The sequence below is a fragment of the Arvicola amphibius genome, chromosome 3, assembly GCF_903992535.2.
Source record: "Arvicola amphibius chromosome 3, mArvAmp1.2, whole genome shotgun sequence".
NCBI lineage: Eukaryota > Metazoa > Chordata > Mammalia > Rodentia > Cricetidae > Arvicola > Arvicola amphibius.
The window spans coordinates 47,313,637-47,338,261 of record NC_052049.1 but is presented as its reverse complement, the minus strand read 5'-3'; the positions used below and the strand labels follow the sequence as shown (position 1 = coordinate 47,338,261).

General features: G+C 37.7%; 1 protein-coding gene across 4 annotated transcripts in view; it reads right to left on the bottom strand.

The window, feature by feature from the left end:
• The window catches only part of LOC119808869 (general transcription factor IIH subunit 2), a 101,621-nt gene extending 76,996 nt beyond the window's left edge, over positions 1–24,625 (bottom strand). For 3 of the 4 annotated variants that reach the window (XM_038321367.1, XM_038321371.2, XM_038321373.2), the window contains exons 1-3: positions 7,061–7,162; positions 5,184–5,223; positions 1,908–2,019 (exon numbers count right to left, since the gene is read on the bottom strand). In XM_038321367.1, coding sequence (XP_038177295.1) covers positions 1,908–2,019; positions 5,184–5,185 — 114 coding nt within the window. In that variant the 5' untranslated portion in view covers positions 5,186–5,223; positions 7,061–7,162. Of the gene's footprint in view, positions 1–1,907; positions 2,020–5,183; positions 5,224–7,060; positions 7,164–7,738; positions 7,843–9,743; positions 9,808–12,104; positions 12,213–12,632; positions 12,721–12,865; positions 12,957–13,947; positions 14,054–16,935; positions 16,991–17,333; positions 17,385–19,259; positions 19,347–19,537; positions 19,575–19,874; positions 19,953–20,401; positions 20,488–24,480 lie in introns of those variants that run through there. The other variant, XM_038321374.1, reaches the window with a different exon arrangement.

The window sequence follows — 24,625 nt, the reverse complement described above, 5'->3', positions numbered from 1 at the left end:
CTGGGGACCTTTTTCCTCCTATTCTGGTTACCTCACTCAGCCTTGATATGAGGGTTTGTGCCTAGTCTTGTAATTTGTTATGCTGTATTCAGTAGATATCCCTGGGAGGCCTGCTCTTTTCTGAAGGGAAACCAAGAAGGAGCGGATCTGGGGGAGAAGAGAGGAACTGGGAAGAGTAGAGGGAGAGGAAACTGCTGTCAGGATGTAATGTATGAGAAAAGAATTAAAATTAAAAAAAAAAGACCTAAATGAAACAGAACAAAAACTATCTTCCACAGTCTCTAAAACAGTCTGGTGACCTTTCTTTCTTTCTTTCTTTCTTTCTTTCTTTCTTTCTTTCTTTCTTTCTTTCTTTCTTTTTCTTTTTATTGTTGAGTTTTTTGTTGCTGTTGTTGTTTGTTTTGTTTTGTTTTGTTTTTCAAGAGGGGTTTAACTATGTAATAGCCCTGGCTGTCCTGGAGCTCACTTTGTAGACCAAGCTGGCCTTGAACTCAGAGAGATCCACCTGCCTCTACCTCCCAAGTGCTGGGTTTACTGTGGCTAGCTCTGGTGACTTCAAGAGGAGACATTCAAGGCCTTTCTAAGTATGGAGTAGGGGTAGAGAATACTCTGACAGTGCTAGAACTATGTCTTACAAGTAGCTAACAGCTCTGTTGACAAGGAAAAAAGATAGTTACCAGGTTATCTGTAACAGAAATCGGTTCCACACAAAACAATCAGTAGAGCAAAATGTTCTTCGAGAGGACCGGGGTTCAATTCAAAGAGACACCATGACCAAGGCAATGCTTATAAAGAAAACATTTAACTGGGGCTGGTTTACAGTTCAGAGGTTTAGTTCATTATCATCATGGGGGGGGGGAGGGGTCAGTACACAGGCAGACATTGTGCTGGAGCTCAGAGTCCTTACATCTTGATCCAAAGGCAACAGGAAGTGAACTATCTCACTGGCTATGACTCAAGCATATATGAGGCCTCAAAGCCCACCTCCACAGTGACACACTTCCTCTAAAAAGGCCACACCTACTCAAACAAGACCATACCTCCTAATAGTGCCACTCCCTTTGGGGGCCATTTTCTTTCAAATCACCACAAATTCCCAGCACCCACATGGCAGTTCACACCTGTCTGTAACTCCAGTTCCAGGGCTTCTTATACCCTCACACAGACATACATGCAGGCAAAAGCCAATATACATAAAACAAAATAAATTTTTAAAAAAGAATCTGAGTCTAGCCTCAATGAATATGAATCCTGAGAGAGAAACATCAATTACCTTGGTACATTTAGTATGACTCTGAACACATATGTGTGTGTGTGTGTGTGTGTGTGTGTGTGTCTCTGTCTGTCTGTCTGTCTGTGTGCATGTTTTTTTTTTTTTACTTCAAGAACATACTCTGGAGCTGGAGAGATGGCTCAGTGATTAAAGCACTTGCTGCTCTTGCACGGGACCTGGGTTTGGTTCCCAGTACCCACACTGCGCAGTTTACAGATGCCTTTTAACTCCAATTCCAGGAGATCTGACCCCTCTTCTAACCCCTGTGGGCATCTACACACGTTATAATGAACATAAACTCATGTATACACTCACACAAACATTTAAATAAAAATCTAAAAACAAAAAATTGAGACTATGACATTAATCACTGTAAGTAATTTATATATAATACTGAGTTAAACTGAAAATAAGACTCAAAATAAAACAAAATTAATTGAATTTATATACATATTTCTGATAGAATATAAATAAAAATATTCTTTCATAGCAAAAAGTTTCTTAAGTCAGATTCTTCTTTCAAAGTGTTTTCATGTTTTAATTAGAGAATTGATTTATTCAAAGAATCATTTTATTTAAGTTACAGGCTTTCTTAACCCACTCAGGGTGTGTCCTACATGTTGGAATCAAATACCTGCAGGAGTTGGGATCTTATGAATACAGCCAGGACAACAGTGGAGAGAGTCATGAACAAAAACATCACAATCCACACAGAAAACGTTTCGGCACACTGTGCAAACATAGACCTGCAATGAAAAGGAGAAAAGTGAATGAACCAAGCTAGTTTCCAAAAGTTAAGTGCAGCATAGCCAGAAGTCATTTGAAGCCTTGCTCTCTAGTCTTATCAATTTTTCCTACATACCTATACACTGTATTACTTCCAATGTATTAAATACATTAGTTTTCTCAAATCTAATACATATTTTCCTCGTTGGCCCTTAGGAGTAAGGAGCTACTCTGTTTTGAGACCTTAAAGTCTATTCTATTATAGGACAGTCACAATTACTTGCTTTTAAATTACAGCTTGGGGAAGACACATGAATCTAAAACCAGTACTAGATTTGAATGCATCTGACAATTAAAATAAAAAGAAAAGCACAAAAACTTACTACAGATTAGTTATTCTTAGGGAATGAACTCTCAATTACAAAAGCTATATTCCCCCATTAAACCTTTAAGGAATACGGCAAACATCTGGGAAGGAGGGTAGATACACACCTATAATTAAAGCACTTGGGAAGTGGAGGCAGGAAGATCACAAACTCAAAGTCATCCTAGCCTATGAATCAAGGTCCAAGCCAGCCTGGGCTACAAGATCCTATCTCAAAAAAGCAAAGCACAAAAACAAAGAGTATGTCAAATGAAACATATAAGACATATAAAAAATACATTATTTTGTCAACATTACATATGGGGATCCTTGCACTTTGGTCTAAGATTTCTAGGGCAACAACAGATTCCAAATCACTAAGATGTGTTCTTTAAAACTGACAATGGAAAACCCCTGTCTCGAAAAACCAAAAAAAAAAAAAAAAAAAAAAAAAGTATAGTAAAACTGACAATGGAGCACCTTCTGGTAGCATGATGGCTAATCCTCAGCAACCCAGTTTTCATGGCACTGTTAAGAACCAACAGTCCTACCCAGCGATGCAAGAATAACCAGCAAGGCACGACAGCCCTAAGGTGTAATAGTAGCATGCATACTTTAGTAGTAATCAACAGCTCTCTAATTGGATTTAAGGGCCACTCAACAAGAGAGAAATTATGCCTGGTACTAGAAACGTAGTCTACCAGAGTTAGTTAAATCTTGGAGGAGAATATACAATCACCAGCTTACTAAACTAGCAAAAACACTAACTAATTCTAAATATTTGTCCTTATATCCACAGATAATTGGAAACATCATCAAGGAAACATGATGTGGGATGCCCCTCTGTATGCTGTAAATATGTTTTATTACCACTGGTTAAAAAAGAAGCTGCTTTGGCCTCTGGTAGGGCAGAATGCAGCTAGATGAGAAATCCAAGCAGAGAGACAGGGAAAAAGGAGGAGTTGTGGAGATGCCAGCAGTCATAGGAGGAGTAAGATGCCAGAACATTACTGGTAAGCCATGGGACACGTGGCGATGCACAGATTATTAGAAATGGGTTAATTTATATGCAGAGCTAGCCAGTAAGAAGCCTGAACCATTGACCAACAAATAGTTATAATTAATATTAAGCCTCCAAATGATTATTTTGTAAGTGGCTGTGGAGACCAGAGACGGGAGAGAAACCGGTCCAATAGGATCAGGCAGGACAGAGAACTCTCCAGCTATAAAAACTTCTCTCTGCAACAGATAAGAGACCATTACAGAAAACCACAACCAATCAAAATGCAGAGTTATGGAACCCAATCCCAACTGATACAATACAACTCCTACACCTAAGGTTCAGGAATCATTGCAAAAGAGAGCATAGAAAGATTCTAAGAGCCAGAGGAACAGAGAGTATGTTGTGAGATTCTATCTCCTAGAAATGTTTAAAAAAGCTACACCCATGAAGTCTCACTAATGTGACTGACTAAACATTAGCTGAACAAGGACACCTGAAGACATGCTAACATGAATGTAGGAAAGACCATGGCACATCAACCCAACAACACAAAGAACTATAAGCAACCACGGAACACTGAGAGTGGGAGAAATGGTCTTCCCAATGGGCTATCCAGGACTAGTGGTCAGCTCAGAAAACATACATACATAGCATTATATGGACAGAGAAGGTTGTACTTGTTTATTTAAAGATAGATGGATGGATGGATGGATGGATGGATGGATGGATGGATGGAGCTCAAAGCATAAAGCACCATGCAAACCTGAATTTGATCCCCAAAACCCATATAAGAACTGTAGGAGAAAAATGGCTCCCAGAAGTTGTCCTCTGACCTCCACACATGCACTTGGCACATGTGCTCACACTCTTACATATACATTATACTCTCACACGCAATAATAATAATAAATTTTAATACCACCAAATGATTTTTTAACATGGTTCTGGTGAGAACAAAGCTACTAATGACAAAGAAAATGCAAACCCTTTTTGTTCGGTGCAGGGCTTCAAAGCCAGGGCTTTGATGGATGATGGGTAGGTGCTCTACCACTGACCTGCTCCACTGGTACTAAGGGTATAAAATTTAATGAAAAGAAAAAAAAAACATTTCTCTTTCTACTTGTTTTCTTTATTATTACTTATTTATTTTTGAGAAATGGGACTACATTACCCACATTGGTCCTAAACTTCAGACCCTCCTGCCTCAGCCTCCTGAACGAACAGCTATGACATTATACACTTATTATACACTTGCTATGGTACCTATTTGTGAAAGCAAGCAGGACATGGGAGCACAAGCCTGTGAGCTCAGCTCTAAACTCTGCTATGTCTTAAGATGACAGTTCACTATGCTGCCCAGGGTGACCTTGAATTCTTAGCTCAAGTATTTCTTGGCCTTACCATCCCAATAGCTGAAATTATAGGCACATGCCACTACACCTGGCTCTGTCATCAGAAAAAAAAAAGTTTAAAGTATTTTCTTATTAGCACAATGTTTTGTTTATGAACCATAGTTCTAATTTCAAAATAAATTATAATAGATCCTAAAGTATAATAGTACAATATTTCTAAAGTAAAGGTGCTTTAGCTTGAAAACCTGAAGCACCGGTATTAAAATCCCCTGCAGTAAGTGAGAATGAGAATGACAGACTTATTTAAACCACTTTGTTCCCATTTTAACTCTTTCTTCTTATTGTCTTATAGGGAACAACCTGATACAAGCCTGACCCTCACCAATCTATTTACAACTTATTACAGTGTCACTGTCTCAATATTTCTAATGTATTACTTAATGCTGATAAAGCCAATGAACTTACATGTTGGTCTTTCAATTCCCCTTGACATCCATAACAAAACCTGGGGGAAAAAAAAAGTTTGGCAATCATTACTTGCTCTCACTCATTAAAGTAATTTAGCGGGCTGGAGAGGTAGCTAAGTGGTTAAGGGCACTGACTGCTCTTCTAGAGGTCCTGAGTTCAATTCCCAGCAACCACATGGTGGCTCACAACCATCTATAATGGAATCTGATACCCTCTTCTAGCCTGTAAGCATACAGGCAGACAAAATATCCCTATGTTAAAAAATAATAAATAAAATCTAATAAATAAATAAATAAATAAATAAAATGACTTAGCAAAATCTTAGAACCTAGAATCCCTTAATAAGTAATTGTATTTACACATGACTTTTAGGGAGCATTTTAAGAAGTCAATAGTTGAGGAAAAAAAAAAAAAAAGAAGTCAATAGTTCTTTTAAACATATAGTATGGGTTACGGAACTCTTGTTATAGTCTAGTCTGTGTCCCTTGCAGTATATCTAATAAACCCTGTTTATAATTCCTCAGAACAACAAGAAAAATTATACAATATGTCCCAGGTCATCACATAACCCAAAGCTTAGTTATTATTTTCATTATGATTAAATAAACACATGCTTTCTGAACTAAAATTTTATGAGAATTTGATCCCTACAGAAAATATTTGAATTATTATTTTTCAGTTCTCCAAAATACAGTGAATAGCAGAGAATCCTAGAGGGCACCAAGGAATTTGTTACATATAATGGATGCCTGTGGCTTTGTTTTCCAGGACTGGTTGTAAGAGTTAAGAGTTTAGGGGAGGAAGGAAGGGGAATGGAGAAATATGTGTAGCTCAATAAAAACAATTTTAAAAAGCAATTATGCCGGGCAGTGGTGGCGTACGCTTTTAATTCCAGCAGAGGCAGGCAAATCTCTGTGAGTTCGAGGCTAGCCTGATCTACAAGAGCTAGTTCCAAGACAGGCTCCAAAGCTACAGAGAAACCCTGTCTTGAAAAACAAAAAAAAAAAAAAAAAAAAAACAATTACTTACAAAGTATGACCCCACACATTTGCAAAAAGAAAAAGATCCAGAGACAGTCTTGAATGACTGAGGCTTATGTTTAGCTGACGTAATTTTAATTTAATGTTGTATCTGTTGTTTAAAATTTGAAAACACACAGCATTTAAACATTAAAAAAAAAAAGAGGTAAGAGTTCTTGGAACTGGGGCTGGTATACACCTCATATACCTCAGTGGTAGAATACAACCTCAGCAGGTACAAGGCCCTAAAATCAATGCATAGCATCAACCCTGCCCACAGGTTCTCAGAATTTATTACAAAACAGCCATATTAGCTGGCAATGGTGGTGCATGTGTTTAATCCCAGGACTCAGGAGGCAGAAGCAGGCGGATCTCTGTGAGTTTGGGGCCAGCCTGGTCTACAGAGTGAGTTCTAGAACAGACTCTAAAGTTACAGAGAAACCCTGTCTCAAAAAACCAAAAAAGAGAAAAGATTAATTTTAATTATGTATATGTATGGGTATATATATGCAGGTGAGTGCAGATGCCCATGTAGGATAGAACACTTAGAATCTCCTAGAGCTGGAAGTACAGGCAGCTCCAAGGTGCTGGGAACCCAATCAGGGTCCTCTCCATGAGCAGTACACGCTCCTAAACGCTGAGCCATTTTTCTAGGCCCCACCCAACCCCTACTCCCCCCAAACAGTACAACATCACTCTCAACTACAATAAACAGATTTCTAGAAACACAGAGAACTCTACATGTCATTTTCTATATTAGATGTTGTTCTGCACAAATTAATATAACTTTAGGTAGTAACTGTTTCAAATATTAGTTTACAACTGTAACATAAAAATTAATCAAAACTCATATACCTTTCTCCATTATATTCTTCTAGAGAAATTTCTTGAAAAGCATCCAAAGGAAATAAATGATGGTAAGATCGTGCCAAGTGAGGAGCAGACACCAAAGTAAGACCTGATGCATAAAGACAGAAATAATAAGCACAACCTCATTAAGATAATAGCTGAAAAGTCAAACAACACACTTAGAAAAGGTATTTTCAAGTGTTTTTATTTCTATTTTTCTAGTGAGGAATCAAATCTAGGGCTTCACACACACTAAAAACCTGACACTATGCTACACACTCAGCACTCAGTATTTTTAGGACCTTGAGTGTTTTTTACCTGTAGCCATAAAAAAAGATTCCAGGATAGAATTTATTCTGTCACTAAATGCAACCCCCCTCTTAGAAAACAATTTGCTTACTTAAAAATGAAAGGTCTTAGAATTATATTAATTCCTTATTCTATTTATATATAATACTAAGAGCCCAAAATTGTCTATTAAGATGCTTTTAAAAAATATACTTATCAGAAAGAGAATAAGGAAACATCTATAATGATATGTTTATTCTTAGAAGTGGATTACTTCTACTTTCTATGTACAAATTAAATTCATAATAAGCAGGACTCTATGTTTATTTTAGCAGATATATAGATAGGAAGTCACTCAACACCAATGTATTGAGTGAAAAATAGTGGAGCTCTTACCACATATTTTACATTCAACAGGAAGCTCACAGTACTTTGCTCGACACTGTGGGCAGAAATAGCCTCCCAATGTAAGTCCTGGCTCAGTGCTATTATCCAAATGCCTGTGGGAGAAAACAGTTATTTTTAAAAGGTGAAAAAAGCTAAAGAAAGTATGTAACTCAATCCCAGCACTCAGAAGACAAAGGCAGGCAGAGATCTGTGAGTTCAAGGCCAGCCTGGTCTAACAGTGAGTTCTAGGCCAGCCAGGGCTACATAATGAGATCAGGTCTTAAAAAATATGAATTAGATAAATGAGTAAAATTTTACTTGAAAACATGTATGTATCATTGCTCACTAACGCTTGACTTTTTTCTGTCTTTATTTTGAAGTTTCTCTTGCTGTCTCTGAATTCATCGTTTTTTTTTTTTCCTTTCTGCTGCACTAACTACTCTGTTCATACCAACCACTGTGCTTTTCTTAAGATTTATTTTATTTTTAATTTCGTGTGTATGTGTATGTCTGTGAATGGGTATGTGCACATGAGAACAGGTGCCTTCAGAGACCAGAGGTGTTAGATCCCCCAGACCTGGAGCTACCGGCAGCTGTGGGCTGCCCAATGTAGGTACTAGGAACCAAACTTTGGTCCTGTGGAGGAAAGTTATGTGCTCTTAACCACTGAGCCATCTCTTCAGGCCCTCCAATGCACTTTTCATCACAGACATTATATTCCTCATTTCTAGAAGTTTGATTTCATTTCTAGAAGTCTTTCAATACATTGTCAAGTTCTCTTTCGCTTAGAGAATTATAAAGTGTATTTACATTGGCTATTTTAATAGTCATCTCCTGATTCTAGTGTTTTCCATTCTTTGTTTTTTCTTTATCTGTATCTTTTCTCATTATCTCATATTCTCTCTCTAGGGAAATCCCTACCACCACCACCAATTTCCCTGCCTCCTTCCCACCCTCTCCTTTATTCCTTCCCTCTCTTCCCAGTTTTCTTTACAACCCAAGCTAGCCTTAAATTTGCCATGATCCTCCTATCTCATCCCCAAGTGCTGGCTGGCATATGACAATACATCAGCACAGTCATTTCTGCATGCTCTCAGATACTATAAATTGTGCTGTTCTGGGTGCTAACTTTTTTCTCCATTAACATTCAGAGCTTTGCTTTAGAACAAAGTAATTGAGATACTTACTGATCTACTCAAAATTTGTTTTTAGTATCACTTGTCTGGTCTAGATCAGCCACTATCCTAATGTGACCCCATTACTATGGGCTCTATCAAATGTCCTTTGTGCAGTCTTATGCAGAATAGTTAAGCATTTAGCTCTATCCAACCTTCCTTTCCCTTTTTATTCTGAGAAGAGCCTCCCTAAGTTACCCAAGCACCCACCAAGGTTAACGGTATTTTTAATTTCTATTCCCACTATTAATTTTTATCCTTAGAATAAACAAGTATATACATTTACTCATATCTGCATTTTTATTTTATTTATTCTTTATGGCTTTTTGACACAGGATCTCATTCTACAGACCAGAGTGACCTCAAAGTAAACACTATCATCTTGCCTCAGTCTCCCTGAGTCCTGGAATTACAGGTGTGAGCCAGTATCCCTCCCCACCTTTAATAAGATGACTGGTAATGTAGTATACATTTCTACCTTGTCTTTGTCTGTTTTGTTTTGTTTTCGAGACAGGGTTTCTCTGTAGCTTTTAGAGCCTGTCCTGGAACTAGCTCTTGTAGACCAGGCTGGCCTCGAACTCAGAGATCCGCCTGCCTCTGCCTCCCGAGTGCTGGGATTAAAGGCATGCGCCACCACCACCCAGCCTTGCCATTTTATTTAGTAATATATCCCGACTATCATAGGATACACATATACAAGAGGATCATTTCTTTTTATGGCCATGTACATGTTATTAGTTTATAAAAATCATTGTGTTTTAAGACCTTCTATCTAAGCTAAAACTTAGAGGAATAAATTTTGAATGCTAAAATATCATTGACAATTGCTCTCTACTTACGCCATGCTGAAGGATGGTTTTGCATCCTGATCAGACAAAGAAGCAACGGTATGCTGAGGAAATCCTTTATAAATTAAAAAAAAAATTAAAGTATTAATTTCTTTTTATGGACAAAGAACAGAATTTTAGAACTATGAATCTAAAAATAGTCCTACTAGGAAATCAACAAAGTTGTATGAAAGCTCTTTCCTACCTCTCAGGTACATATCTGCCAATCATAAAATGATGAAACTCTAATTCAAAGGTATAAGAAAAAGTAGAGGAAAAGGGAAATGATCTAGCTACACATATGACCTCACATTCCAAAATGTATATCTATATTTTAATTTACTAATACTGCATCTAAAAAGAAACGGTTCACACATTTTATATAGCTCCTAATAGAAATAAATATACATTACATGATATAGTTTCTCTTTAAGTACATATTTGTTTTAAATTTTAAATTTTTGAAATTTAAGGGAATAGATATGGAAGAAATTAGTGGAAGAATAGGACATAAATATCACCAAATAAATTGTATTTTGCATATGTGCGTGAAATTCTCAAAATATTAATAATTTTTTGAAATGCACAAACTTTTCATTTAATTTACTTTCCATATATAATTTAAAAATTTGAATACAAATTTAGGAAAAGCAGAAACCAGAAAGATGAGAGCAAGAGAGATCATTACAAAAAACTGAAAAATGGATCTACAAATAAAAACAAACTTAAGAAAAACTTAAGTATGTATGGCATGTATTTAGTATGTACAAGGCCTGAGGTTTAATCTCCAGCATCACAAAATAGTTAAACAAATGCACAAAAAACAGCAAGGGTAGTGCAATACAACACACCAGCAGTTCCAGCTACTTAGGAGGCGAAGGCAGGAAGATTTCATGAACCCTGGAATTTGAGGCCAGTGTGAGCATCATAGAGAGTTTTTGTTTTAAAGTAAGGTCAATTATTTGCATTAGATACATGAAGAGAAAGTATTTCAAATAAACTATAAGTTAAATAATAAATTTCAAATGGAGTAAAAAATATATCACTAAATTTAAAAGACTGGCAAACATATCACTGAAAAATATACTAAATATTTACATCATGAATTATTCTAGGAGCTGGAGAGATGATTCAGCAGTTAAGAATACTGGCTGAGGAACTGGGCTCAATTCCCAGCAATTCTGTAACTCCAGTTCCAGGGAATCTGGTGCCTTCACACTGACACACATGCAGGCAAAATACCAATGCACATAAAAATAAAATTTATTCTAGGGCTGAAGAGATGGCTCAGTGGTTAAGAGCACTCACTGCTATTCCAAAAGTCCTGAGTTCAATTCCCAGAACCCACATGGTAGTTCACAACTGTCTGATGCCATCTTCTGGTATCCAGATGTACATGCAGATAAAGTACCCATATATATAAATTAGCAAATCTAAAATACACTTTACACGAAAAAATTTCTAAATGCTTCATCTATATTAACTCAATCTCTCAATCTTTCCAACACACAGTTAAGTATATATTAACATAGTTTACAAAAACAAAAACAACAGAAGAAAAAATACCCACAGGAAAAAGAAGTTACTAGTTCACAAATACAGCCAAAACAAAGGTAGAAAACCATTTCATTTCACTGGTATTTTAAAAAGGCAAATTAAGCAAGGAGATTCTTTTTTAATGTTTAAAAAAATATATGTAGACCTTCTAAAAACATCAAATATAACGTGTTCATTATAAATTTTTTAGAAAATAAAAGCAAAAAATTCTTATAAATGCCAGGCATAGTGATGTACACCTTTAAACCCAGCACATCGGAGGAAGAAGCAGGCAGATATCAATGAGTTTGAAGCAGGCCAGCCAGGGCTAGCTATATAGAGAAACCCTGTCTCAAAAAAAAAAAAAAAAAAAAAAAAGAAAAGAAAAAGAAAGAAAGAAAGAAAACAAAAAGCATTAAATGATCATTTTTATGACCAATCATTTCCTGTTTCCTGGGGGGAGGGAGAATCAATGAGTAACTTGGTGTACTCATTGCCAACTTTCGTCTTTGCAGTTTGTATGACATACTTTGATTATATAATAAAGATTTTGTAACTTATTTAAGAAATTTTTTACAAGTACTTTTCATTAAATAAAACACCTTTGTACCTTCCTAGCTAAAAAAAGAAGGCCAGAAGTGTTTTCATATGACATGACTATAGGTAACTATCAATTCTCTTCATTTTATAAACACACTTCAGCATGCAATTTTTTATTATAAAGGATTTAAGTAAGAAAAATCTTAAATGTTAAAATGATAACTTGCACAAATGAAAGCAGAATGCTTAGTTTGAACCAAAGGCAAACACGTAAACCGACACAGAAGAAACACGTACCCATACGAATGAGTGAGCATTCGGAGCTTGAGCTGGCAGGAGGAGGGCTAACATGATGTGTTAACAACTCTTTGTAATGGGTTTCATCTAAAATAACATGGTATGTGCCTAACAAGCAAAAGCAAAACACAGCAGTTATAAAGACAAGAGCTTCTCTGTCAGTCTATGGAAGTCTCATCATGTGAAAATATACATTTCATAACCATTTTAAGCAAATTATCATTTAAAAATAATTGAAATAAATTTCTCAATCAAATTCTCTAGGCATAATAGTAACTAAAATTAAAGTCAAGCTACAGTCTTTACAAAGTTTATAGCTTTTGAAAGCTATAACTCTAAACACTGACCTACTGAAAGTTCCGTGCATTTTAAGTGTTTGCTTAGTAAAATCAATATGCTTAAGATTACAGCTATATTCTCAACTACAGACATAAAATGGTTTCAGTTTAATAGTGCAAAACATCCTACTTAATTAATAAATTTTTTCTTACATAGTAACTATAATTATTGGAGAATGAAGATATATACCACCAGTTTCACGAGCAAGCACAGTGCAAACTCGAACCTCTGCAGACAATCCAATAACAGACACTCTGATTTTAGCTGCCTTCAGGGTCTTCATAAGATCCAGAAAGATAAAATATTTCATAAGAAAAAGAAAAGTATTTATGAATAATAACTTTGAAAAATAGTGTTCTGAAAACTAGTGATAAATTTACTACAACATTTTCTTTAGTGTCTAGCTTCAGTTGAGGTCCTACCTTGATGAGATCATAAATATTAGACGGATCACAGGTTGTCAGGCTACTAAAGATAATTAGTACTTCTCTACTTGTATGTCCAGGCATATGTCTATAAAGAGAGGCAAAGATACATTACAGAAAATCAAACAAATTATACTAGCTAAAAATTCATCCAAAATGAGGAATACATATGGTTTATACATCTAAGCTACAAAATGAGGTAATAAATGTTAAAAAAAGTTATAGTCAATTCACAATTATTATTTGGTATTCAATTCTAAATTTCAGAAGGCAGAGGCAGACGGATCTCTGAGACCAAGGCCAACCTGGTCTACAGAGTGAGTTCTAGGACAGCTAGGACTACACAAAGAAACCATGTCTCAAAAAAACAAGAAAAAGAAAAAAATTCTAATTTCAATCTCTCTCTCAACAGTCTTACTATATAGTTCAAACTCTTGTACACTACTGTGAATTTCGTTGTATTTTTCTAAATCCATTGCAGATACATTTTTAACTGATAAAATATAAATTAAAAATAAGCAACATCAAAATAAACATCATACATGACATTTCAGATTTTTTCCTACTTAACTCTTGTTGAAACAGGCTTCATGAAACCCAATACAACTCACAGAAAAAAATTCTGAAACAATTATAAATAACAATATAAACTGGCTACGGTTGTGCATGCCTGTAATCTCAGCATTGAGGAGGTGGAGACAGAAGAATCAGGAGTTCAGGTCATCCTCAGATACACAGCAAGCTGGAGGGCAGCCTGGGCAACATGGGAAAATACTATCTTGAGAAAGGAAGGAAGGGTAAGGAGAAGAAGGGAAAGGCGAAGATAAGGAGCAAAAAAGGAAGGAAGAAACAAAGAAAGAAATGGGGCCTGGAGAAATAGCTCAGCAACTACAAGAAGATATGTTCCTGCAGAGGCACAAAGCTCAAGTCTCAGCAGCCATGTTGGGCAGTTTACAAATGCCTGTAACTCCATTCCAAGGGATCTGACACTCTCTTCTGGCATGCTGTACTCATGTACACACACACATATACATACACAGACACATATTCAAAAACAAAATAAATTTTAAAATACTAACTTCAGGGTTTGCATAGCCATGCTTAAGGAATTATAGAGAGATGGTTCTCCACTGCAGGTCATATCTACAGCTTTCTTCAAAGATGTTATGTGTTTCCTTGGGTTTCCTAAAGTAAAATAAAATAACTTTCAATAAAATTCTCTATATAAATATTAAAAAGCATGTTGTTTCCAAACTACAAATTTATGATTTTAAAGAACAGAATGCCTTTGATTTCTATCAGTTTACATTTTTATCAGAGATATCTGGTAGACAGTTTCGTTTCATACTGAAAAGAATATATGTGTGTGTGTGTGTGTGTATTATTTATTCACATATATTACTATATATTTTACTTTATAGAGATAAAAATCTTTATCCATTAATATACATTTAAAATTAATATTAACCTATAGTGAATATTTTTTTTTTTTTTTTTTTTTTTTGGTTTTTCAAGACAGGGTTTTTCTGTGTAGCCCTAGCTGTCCTGGAATTAGCTCTGTAGACCAGGCTGGCCTCGAACTCAGAGATCCCCCTGCCTCTGCCTCCTGAGTGCTGGGATTAAAGGCATGCACCACCACTACCTGGCTTATTTTTTATTCTTAGTATCCCTATATTTTATCATTTGTAAGATCAGTATTTTCATATTTAAGCATCTCTGAAAGCAGGAGGATTGCAGGTTCTAAGCCAGCCTAGGCTTCATAGTGTCAAAAAACAACAGTAAAAAAAAGTTTCTAGAAAGATTATTGACATAAAAGATTAATTCCAAGGAGATATAAATTTATATCAGTGAAGTAAATATTCATATAAAAATATCATAATTCCTTATTTTTCTTGGGGGAAGAAAACAAGCTTTCACAAAGACCTACACAAGGAGGATTCAACCAATAAGCAGCCGCATTGCTTCTGCAGCATCTGAGAGGCTTGTAAGACTGTGAACTGTCTATGCCCCACCAGTGACTCTACAACAGCTGACACAAAGCACCACGACACCACCTTGGCCAACTCACAGGTAACTGCTAGGCTTTCCCACCTTTTCCTGCTTTGCTTTGCTGTGTTTTAAGGACCTGAGACTAGATCCTATTACACAGCTCAGGAGAACTTCAAACTCACTAATCCAGGTGGCCTGGAACTTGTAATTCTTCTGTCTCAGTCTCCTGAGTATTGGGAATACAGGTCTGCATAGCACCTGACTTATTTTTGAAATGGTTTTGGTCTTTTCTCGTATAAACTGTTTACTTTCATTTTCTAACAAAATTCAAACAGGTGAAATGATGTGTTGAAAGACACAGACCTACCTAGCGGTAGGAGTACCAACAACACCCAGACCCAGACCTCCTGGTTCTCCATTTGCTGTCCCCACTACCATCCCACACAATATATTAATAAATCCAGTTTGGTTGGCACGGGGGAAATGCAGAGCACCTCAGTGTCAGTGTGGCTTACAGCAATGGTCTGACTGTAAGGGGAGAAGTTGTCCAGGAGGCTTATTATGATCTCTAAAGGATACGTCATCTTTCAACATGTGCACTCATGGCATCTATAGAATACTGCTGTGAACATGAGGCCAGGAGAGAAAGAAAAGAAAGTTGACTTATCTTCTTCCTTAGAGGAACACTTCTTCCTCAATCACATGATAATCCTATTGAGTCCATGATGCTGACCTCCCATTCTGTTTGGGCACAGCATGTAATCTAAGCCAACCAACAAAACATTTCATCTCCCTGGCTGCTCAAACAGCTGTTGGATACACAAATCAGGAGTAAGGCCAATAGGAATCCTACTGAAGTTACACTGAAGCTATGGACTACACTGGCCATACAAATTTAGGGTTATTAAAACACTTCTCTTAAGGGAAAAAAGTCAGACAAAGTTGGCATCCCTAGAAACATTACATGAGAAATCAGTCCACTTTTGAATATATTCCAATTTCCTTTTTGCAGTGAAATTACTTTGAGTTGGTTTGCATTTTTGTTTTTTGGGTTTTTTTTTTTTTTCATGTGAATGGCTGTTTTGGCTACACGTATATCTATGCACCATGTGTATGCCTGGTGTCCCTACAAACCAGAAGACAACATCACATCTGCAAGAACTGGAGTTACAGATGATTATGGGCCAATGTGGGTGCTAGCAATTGAACTTGGATCCTCTGGAAGAGCAGCCAATGCTCTTAACTACTAAGCCATCTCTCCTGCCCCTGGTTTTGCTTCTTATGGTATTGGTATTCAAACCCAGGGTCTTATTTATTAAGCTACATCCCTAACATTCTCTAGGACTATTTAGTGGGGATTATTGTCAGCTGATTTCCTGGCACACTTTTGGCAAATGTACATTTGATTCCTTGTGGCTAGAGGAAGAACTATTAGTGAACAAAGTACGCCATCTCCTTATGTGTACTAACAGAAAAGACTGAGAACCTAATTTAAGGGATAGTATATTTTACAAAAAAACAGTGATACAAATTTGTAACAACATGTATAATAAAGGCAAAAGAAACTGCCACTAATTTTTTAAATTTTTATTTATTTACTTATGTGTATGACAGTTTCACCTGCACATGTGGTCAGAAAAGGGTGTCAGATCCCCTGGAACTGGAGTAACAGTTGGGAGTCCCTATGTGAGTGCTGAGAACTAAACTCAGATCCCCTGAAAGAACAAGCACTCTGAGCCACTTCTATAGCTATTCATAAATAGCCCAATTCAATTTTTATAATTTTTGCTTTCTTAATTAGACATTTAATTTCAACATTATATTAATTTTAAGAATTGCTAACAATTAGGCTAACTTATTATTTTCAGGATAAGAATGTGTATTTCAGTGCAATCATCCAACACTTCAGAACTCAATTTGAAACAATTAACAGTAAGTCCCAAGAGTTCAATAAAAAGACAGTAAGTTGTTCACCTAAAATGCAGAGGAAAGTTTCACTTTATCAGCAAGCCACACGGGAAGATTACAGAGTTAGGTAAGAAAGTCCGTGAGCCTTGTAAAGATACTTTTATACATACCTGAGAGTTCAGTCAGTTTTTCAGCTCTTTTACTCTTAGTTATAATTATTCCAATCTCAAAATGAAAACAAAAAATAATTATTTTAATATAACAAATTATTTTCTCTTCATAAAGAAATACATGAACTATCAATTAGTAACTGCAAAAGAAACAAGGAACACACATGAACTTTTTCCTCATGGTGTTTCTGACAATTTGGGTATGAACTGACTACACACTATTAACCCAGCACATGTCTAACCCTGAACTAGCTTGTTCTTCACTATCAAGTACACCAAAAACAGGCACATGATCTGGTTTCCTTAATACCTCATAAAATATATGCCTCATCTTCTGAAAATAAACTATATTTGGCAGCAGGGAATCTAGTTTTGAATCCTACCATTTATCTACATACCTGACTAATAGGATTTTGATCAAAATATTCTTCTACAAAGTATTCCAACAACTGTTAAAAGAAAATTAAAAGGAAATATTATATAAAGGCAAAATAACAACAATAAAGAACATTTCAATATTCTGTAGAATCTATTTATTAAGCAGCACTTTTTTAAGAGATAGAAGGTGTTGGTGAGACGGTGTTTCACTGCGCAGCCCTAACTAACAGATCTCTGAGTCTGTTCTACATAATTAGCTCTAGGACGGCCAGGACCTCACAGAAACTCTGTCTGGAAAAACCTAAATAAATAAGTTAGAATATTGTTAATCTAATCTGTTAAATTGAAAACACAGATTCAAAAGTCAAGGGAGAATAAAAATCTTTTGGGGAGGCAGGGGATAAGAGGCCTCAAGAAAGCGGTTCTCAACCTGAGGGTTGTGACCTGTTTGGGGCAAATGACACTTTCACAGAGGTCACCTAAGACCATTAGGAAAGTTAAGAACCAGTGATTTAGGGAAATAATAAACCAAAACAATTACTTATTCAAGTCTTTTATTTTGTTTTGTTTTTTCGATCTTGTTTTTGTTTTCTCAGACAGGATTCATCTGTATAGCCCTGGCTGTCCTGGAACTCACTCTGGTCTCAAACCAGACCAGGCTGGCCTGCCTCCTGAGTGCTGGGATTAAAGGTGTATGCCACCAGTGTGAGCCACCATTTCATGGCTTCAAGTCTTTTTTTAAAACAAGTTAATTTCTTATTATCATGGTGTGTGTGTGTGTGTGTGTGTCTCAGAGAGACACAGACAGAGAAAGAGAGAAAAAGAACCATAGTGTACATGTGGAGGTCAGAGGGTAACTTTCTAGTTAGTCAGTTTTCTCCTTTCACCATTTTTATTTTATTTTATGTATATGGGTGTTTTGCCTGCATGTGTACCTGTGCATGACCTGTGTGCCTGATGCCTGTGGAGGTCAGAAAATGGTGCTGGATTCCTGAAACAATAAGTTATGGCCAGTTATGAACTGCCATATTGGCACAGGAAATTGAGCCTGGGTCCTCTGGAAGAGCAACTAGTGGTACTCAGGTTGTCAGTCTTGTACTGCAAACAATTTGGAGCCATCTTGCTAGCTCATATCTTTGTTTAAAAAAAAAAATGGGCTGGAGAGATGGCTCAGTGGTTAAGAGCATTGCCTGCTCTTCCAAAGGTCCTGAGTTCGATTCCCAGCAACCACATGGTGGCTCACAACCATCTGTAATGAGGTCTGGTGCCCTCTTCTGGCCTGCAGTCATACACATAGACAGAATATTGTATACATAATAAATAAATAAATAGTTATTTTTTAAAAAATGGGCTGGAGAGATGGCTCAGTGGTTAAGAACACTAGCTACTCTTACAGAGGACCTGGGTTCAATTTCCAGCACCAACATGTCAGCTTACACCTGTCTGTAACTCCAGGTCCAGAGGATCCGACACACATATACATGTAGACAAAACACCAATGTACATACATAATTTTTAAAAATTGTTGGAGAGGGCTGGAGAGATGGCTCAGCGGTTAAGAGCATTGCCTGCTCTTCCAAAAGTCCTGAGTTCAATTCCCAGCAACCACATGGTGGCTCACAACCATCTGTAATGAGGTCTGGTGCCCTCTTCTGGCCTGCAGACATACACACAGACAGAATATTGTACACATAATAAATAAATATTTTTTTAAAAAAAAAATTTTTAAAAATTGTTGGAGATTTCAAAACATATTTATAGACTAGTTCTTGGGGTAAAAGAATCACTTTAGAAAATGACCTAGCAGCATTTCTACATAGCTAGCATTTGTTATTAGTTGGAAAAACAAAGCAAAACAACATTTCCTACATCCTTAAACACATATACATGTGTGTATATAAATGCTTTCCCTACACTTAGCACAGATTTAAATAGTTTTACTCTACCTTTAAAGTGCAAGTCAGCCTATTGGGCTTTAAATCTTGATCCTCCATTGTTCTCGAACCGTCTACTACCACATAAAGGTGGCGCATCTACCAAATACAAATGAAATTCCCAAGTACATTTTTGAGAAGAAGCAAAAATATCATTTAATATTCAAATATCCCATATATTTTAAATATATTTTTAAGAAGTGGTTGTTTTACCATTTATTGTATCAAGTCAGAATATTCCTCTGATAGAAACTAGTTCTGCACAAGTCAAGGAAAAAATCATAACATACCATTCCAAGTCGGACTTGTCCATGGTGCTCAAACACTCTGTTAAAATCATAAAAAAAATACTTCATTTCAACACCGTACGCTACCAAAAACCCAATAAAACAAGTAATCTGTACCTTTTAGTGAATTATTAAATTTGGAATACACACGGACCATTTCTGAAAACTACTTTCCTGGGGGCAGGGCTAGTTGCTAGTTCTTTACTCTGGTCAGACAACTATGGATGAGCTTCCGACTAAGCACACAGGTAAAAGGAAGGGTTAAAGACGGCTGGAGCGGACAGGAGGCTTCAGGAATCCATCTCCCCTCCTGTAACTCTTTCACAGAGGCATCTCATACCTTTTCCTCTTCGCCTTGAAGAGAATGTCTTCTATCGTGGCTTTAAGTGATCCGCTTTCATCTTCTTTAAGAATTTCCCTGTAATCGATATTTATTGGTTTGAAAAGATAAGCTAAAAGTACTAACCCCCAAAAATTAAAATGTGTAAAAATGTGTATATATAATTTTGTAACAGTACAATCCACAATAGCCAAAAGCTGGAACTGATCTAAATGACCATCAAATGCTGAATGTATAAACAAAAATGTAGCAGAATAGTACATGGGATACTATACAGCAATTACAAAGAAACATACATGAGCTTTGAAATTTATATAAAACGTACAAGAAAGGTGAGTCTATAGGTCACAGATTCACAGTTGTCTACAGGCGGTAGAAACGGAGTGAGTGCGAAGGGATTAACGCAGAAGCTACACAAAAGAAGTCTACCATGTGTAACCCATCCGGTTCTCCATGAGGTGCCTGTGAACTGAAGCGGAAGGGAAAGCGACAAGGTCCACAGCATGCGACGGTTACACTCTACCTACCAGGTTCTCTCGTAGCCTCCTTCCCACCGCTTAGTTCTCTCGGGCTCTTCGTCCATGCTTGTGTAATGATATGTGCTTATTCAACACTGTAAACAAACCACACGTTTTCTAAAAATGGTTATTACAAAATGAATCTAATTATGTGATAGTTAAGGACAAAGTTAAAATATCAGAATATAAGAAAACATTTTAGCCAGGCAGTGGTGGCACACGCCTTTAATCCCAGCCCTCAGGAGGCAGAGGCAGGTGGATCTCTGTGAGTTTGAGGTCAGCCCGGTCTACAAGAGCTAGTTCCAGGAGAGGCTCAGAGAAACCCTGTCTTGAAAAACAAAAACAAAAAAGCAAAAACAAACAAACAAAAGAAACATGTAAAAAAATAAAAACTGTTTCATGAACATGTCACTTGACAGGAATTCTGAGAAATAAGAATAAGATTAACCATAATCAACAACTATTACAGCTGAGAGACCAATTCATTGTTCTTTCTCTCCTTTTTGTAAGCTTGAATTGTCTCAGGACATGTTTTAAAATGAAATTTATCCAGGTGGTGGTGGCACACACCTTTAATCCCAACACTCAGGAGACAAGCAGATCGCTGTGAATTTGAGACCAACCTGGTCTACAAGAGCTAGTTCCAGGACAGCTAGGGCTGTTACACAGAGAAACCCTGTCCCAAAAAACCAGAAAAAAAAATTCTCAAGCAAAATGAAATTTATCACCCAGTCAGGGATGATGTATACCTTTAATCCCAGACAGAGGCAGGCAGATCTCTGAGTTTGAAGCCAGCCTGTCCTACAGATCCAGTTCCAGGACAACCAGGGCTACACAGAGAAACTGTCTCGGGGCAGGGTAGGAGAATAGAAATTTATCATTTATAAATTGGTAAATGCTATAACTCATAATTCAATGAGACACAAAATTACATATGGAATATGATCTCAACTATTAAAGGAAAAAATATAAAAGGAATTTTTTGATCATTCAATAAGTATTAGATGGGTATGGTAGTATATGCCTTTAATCTCAACACTGCACTCCACAGACAAAAGCACCGATCTATGATTTTGAGGGCCAGTCTGCTCTACATAGTAAGTATTACAAATGATTTCATCTGCATGATAGATTTAAGATTAGTTGGACTCTTCTGCTATATATATTCACATTACATCTATTTCCTTAATAATTAAAGACAAAATTGCTGGGGATGATGATAGCTCACAAGTATAATCTCGGCTGGAGGATAGCAGCAAGTCTAAGACCAGTGTGGCCCACACAATGAGCTCCAGGCCAGCCTGGCTACAAAACAAGATGCAATCTCCAAAAAGGGGGGGCGGGCGCTGGAGAGATGGCTCAGAGGTTAAGAGCACTGGCAGCTCTTCCAGAGGACCTGAGTTCAATTCCCAGCAACCACATGGTGGCTCACAACCATCTGTAATGAGATCTGGTGCCCTCTTCTGGCCTGCAGGCATACATGTAAGCAGAACACTGTATATGTAATAAATAAATAAATCTCTTTTTAAAAAAGTGAAAAATTGACATTAGATTGCAGGGGGAGGTTCCCTCCCCACCACATGCCTATAAGGACAAAAGCATATCCTCTAACACCAACCACCAGGACAAAGGTAATGAGGACTACAAGCAATACTTTATCCTCCTTTTATAACATTGTTTCTACAGAAAAGAAAAAGGCTAGGGGTGTAGCTCAGTTGAGAGAGTACTGTCTAGTATGCACAAAGCCCTCAGTTTGAGAAAGGTGGCACAGGTTTGTAACTCAGTGGAGACAGAAGTGTCAAATTCAAGGCAGTGATGAACTCCTTTTATCAAAGATCTTGAAAGGCAGAAGCAGGTGGGTCTTGGTGAGTTCAAGGCCAGCTTGGGGTGTGTGAGACCTTGTCTCAAGGGGAAGAAGGTTCCTGCAGATTCAATGACCTGAGCTCTTATCCTCAGCACTACTCACAGACAGACACAGCTGTAATTCCTGCCCTAGGAGACAGAGGCAGGATGGGGGGGAGGGTAAAGGATCTTGATGGCCACCCAGTCTAGCAAACCAACATGCTCCAGGCTCAGTAAGAGACCCTATCTCAAAAAAGATGTAAACTACACAAAGACAATAGACATCAATTTCTAGGGTACACACAAATAAACCATACACACACAACACATCTTCACCAAAAACAGAAAATATATACATACATATGGAGGGGTCATGGTAATGCGGTGACTGTTTAAGACTATGTAGCCTTACTGGGCAGGAGGGAACTCACTCAGCCTCCCAAGTGCTGAGGTTACAGGTATGAGTACTTGACTTGGAAACTTTTTTTTTAATCTACAGAACTGAGGTGAGTGAGCTGGCCCACATTCAGGAGGCAGAAGCAGGAGGGTCTCTACTTTGTTTCGTTCAAACAGGGTCTCTCTATGTAGCCCTGCTAGCTACATAGTATATACACCAGGTTAGCCTCAAACTCATAGAATCTGTCTGCCTCTTGTCTCCCAAGTGCTGGGATTAAAGGTGTGTGCCCAGCTCCATGTTGAAGACAGTGTGTGACAGACATAGCTGACTTTGTCTCAGAAAAAACAAGAAACACACACCAAAAAATTGCTCACTAAAGATCTAGACCTATACATGGACTTCTGGAATTTAGAATCTATTGATAGGTTAGAGGGCTGGAAATTACTTCCAAGGGACTTTTTTTTTTTTTTCCGAAACCTGCCACAATCGAATGTTATTACTTAAATTCTGTTTATTTCCCACTTAATTTAGAAGTCTTTTATTATCTCTGTAAGAGATTCATTTGTCTCAGAAAACCTGACAATTTGCCTACAAAGGGTAAAAACATCTATCTGGCAAATGCTTGCCTAGAAGCCCCCATGCCAAGATTAACTGCCAGCACAGACAGTTCCTATCTGAAACTGCAAGGGCAGAAGTAAGGCCAGAAAATGATCCACTGAACCACTCGCCCTGATATACCCTCCTTTCCCTCTCAAGCCCAGCTGCCACAGGGCAGTCTCCACTTCCACAAAGAGCTTGATGACCCTTCCCTTGCTCTGAATAAAGGATAATCCCGCTTCTGGAGATGCCTGTCTCCTATCTTTTATTTCACTTTGTCTCCCTCTATCCCAATTTAACAGCCTTCATCTCTTGAAAACCTAAAGGGACAGTATTTCACAACATGAGCTATTTCAACACTATCTTGGGGCCATCTATCTGGTGAATGTACTCGAGCAGGAAATAAAGTGACTAAAAACCAACATTCCGATACCTTGTTTTCTGCACTTAATGCGAATACTAAAAATGGAAATCCTGCTTGAGATGGGCCTAGTGGAGTACGCCGGTGAACCCAGGACAAATAGGATTGAGTGCACACACGCTTCGCATAACCTTGCTTTTAAACTTTTATAATGTGGTTCCACCACATCAAAAATACTTTGTATTTTTCTTTATTATTTTTACTACATTTTATATATTATTTTATGCTTATATACATTTTATTATACTATTTACTTTTTATTATTTATCTCTTTATTATTCTTTGACGTTCTGTGAAAATAAAAGCCAATAGATAAAAATTGCACCAATTTTGGCTCTTAAAAGGGCATTTAACAGGGCAACTTAATTAAAACTCTTACAATGGGGAAGAGTTAAAACTCCCCAAACTGCAGATACACTAATCCAGTTCCTGGAATCTCAGTCACCACACCCATCCCCCTTCCCCCCGAAAAGCTAAAAGTAGGTCCACGGAGTCCACGGAGTGTTTGCTGTCGAAGGGGCTGGAAACGCTTTCAGCAAACACGAGAGCCGCCGCGCGCATGGCACCTGGCGAGAGTCTGCCTCACCTTACCCTGCCTGGCACGAGGATGATTGACAAGGGCGATCCCTGCCCGTGTTTCTTAGAAATGACCAGCTCTGGTGCTGGACGCTCGCTCCAGGACACACGGGCAGAGAGAGGGATGCGGTAAGTCCAGGCAGCGAGAACCTTCCTCGGCCTGCAGCCAGGCTGGGCAGGCGGAAGTTGCCCCCCCCTGCACACGCCCCTCCCTCCGCCTTCCAGGTCCCCCCGAGGCCAGCCCCGACATCGCACCTCGGTCTTCTCCTCCAGGTCCCTCCGGTCTACACTCCAACCTCCAAAGCCTCGGTGCTGCCCGCGCAGGCCCCTAGCTGTGCACTCACGGGCCCTGGGGAGACGACCCTCACCGGAAGCGTTGACAGGGAGCGCTGTCAAAATT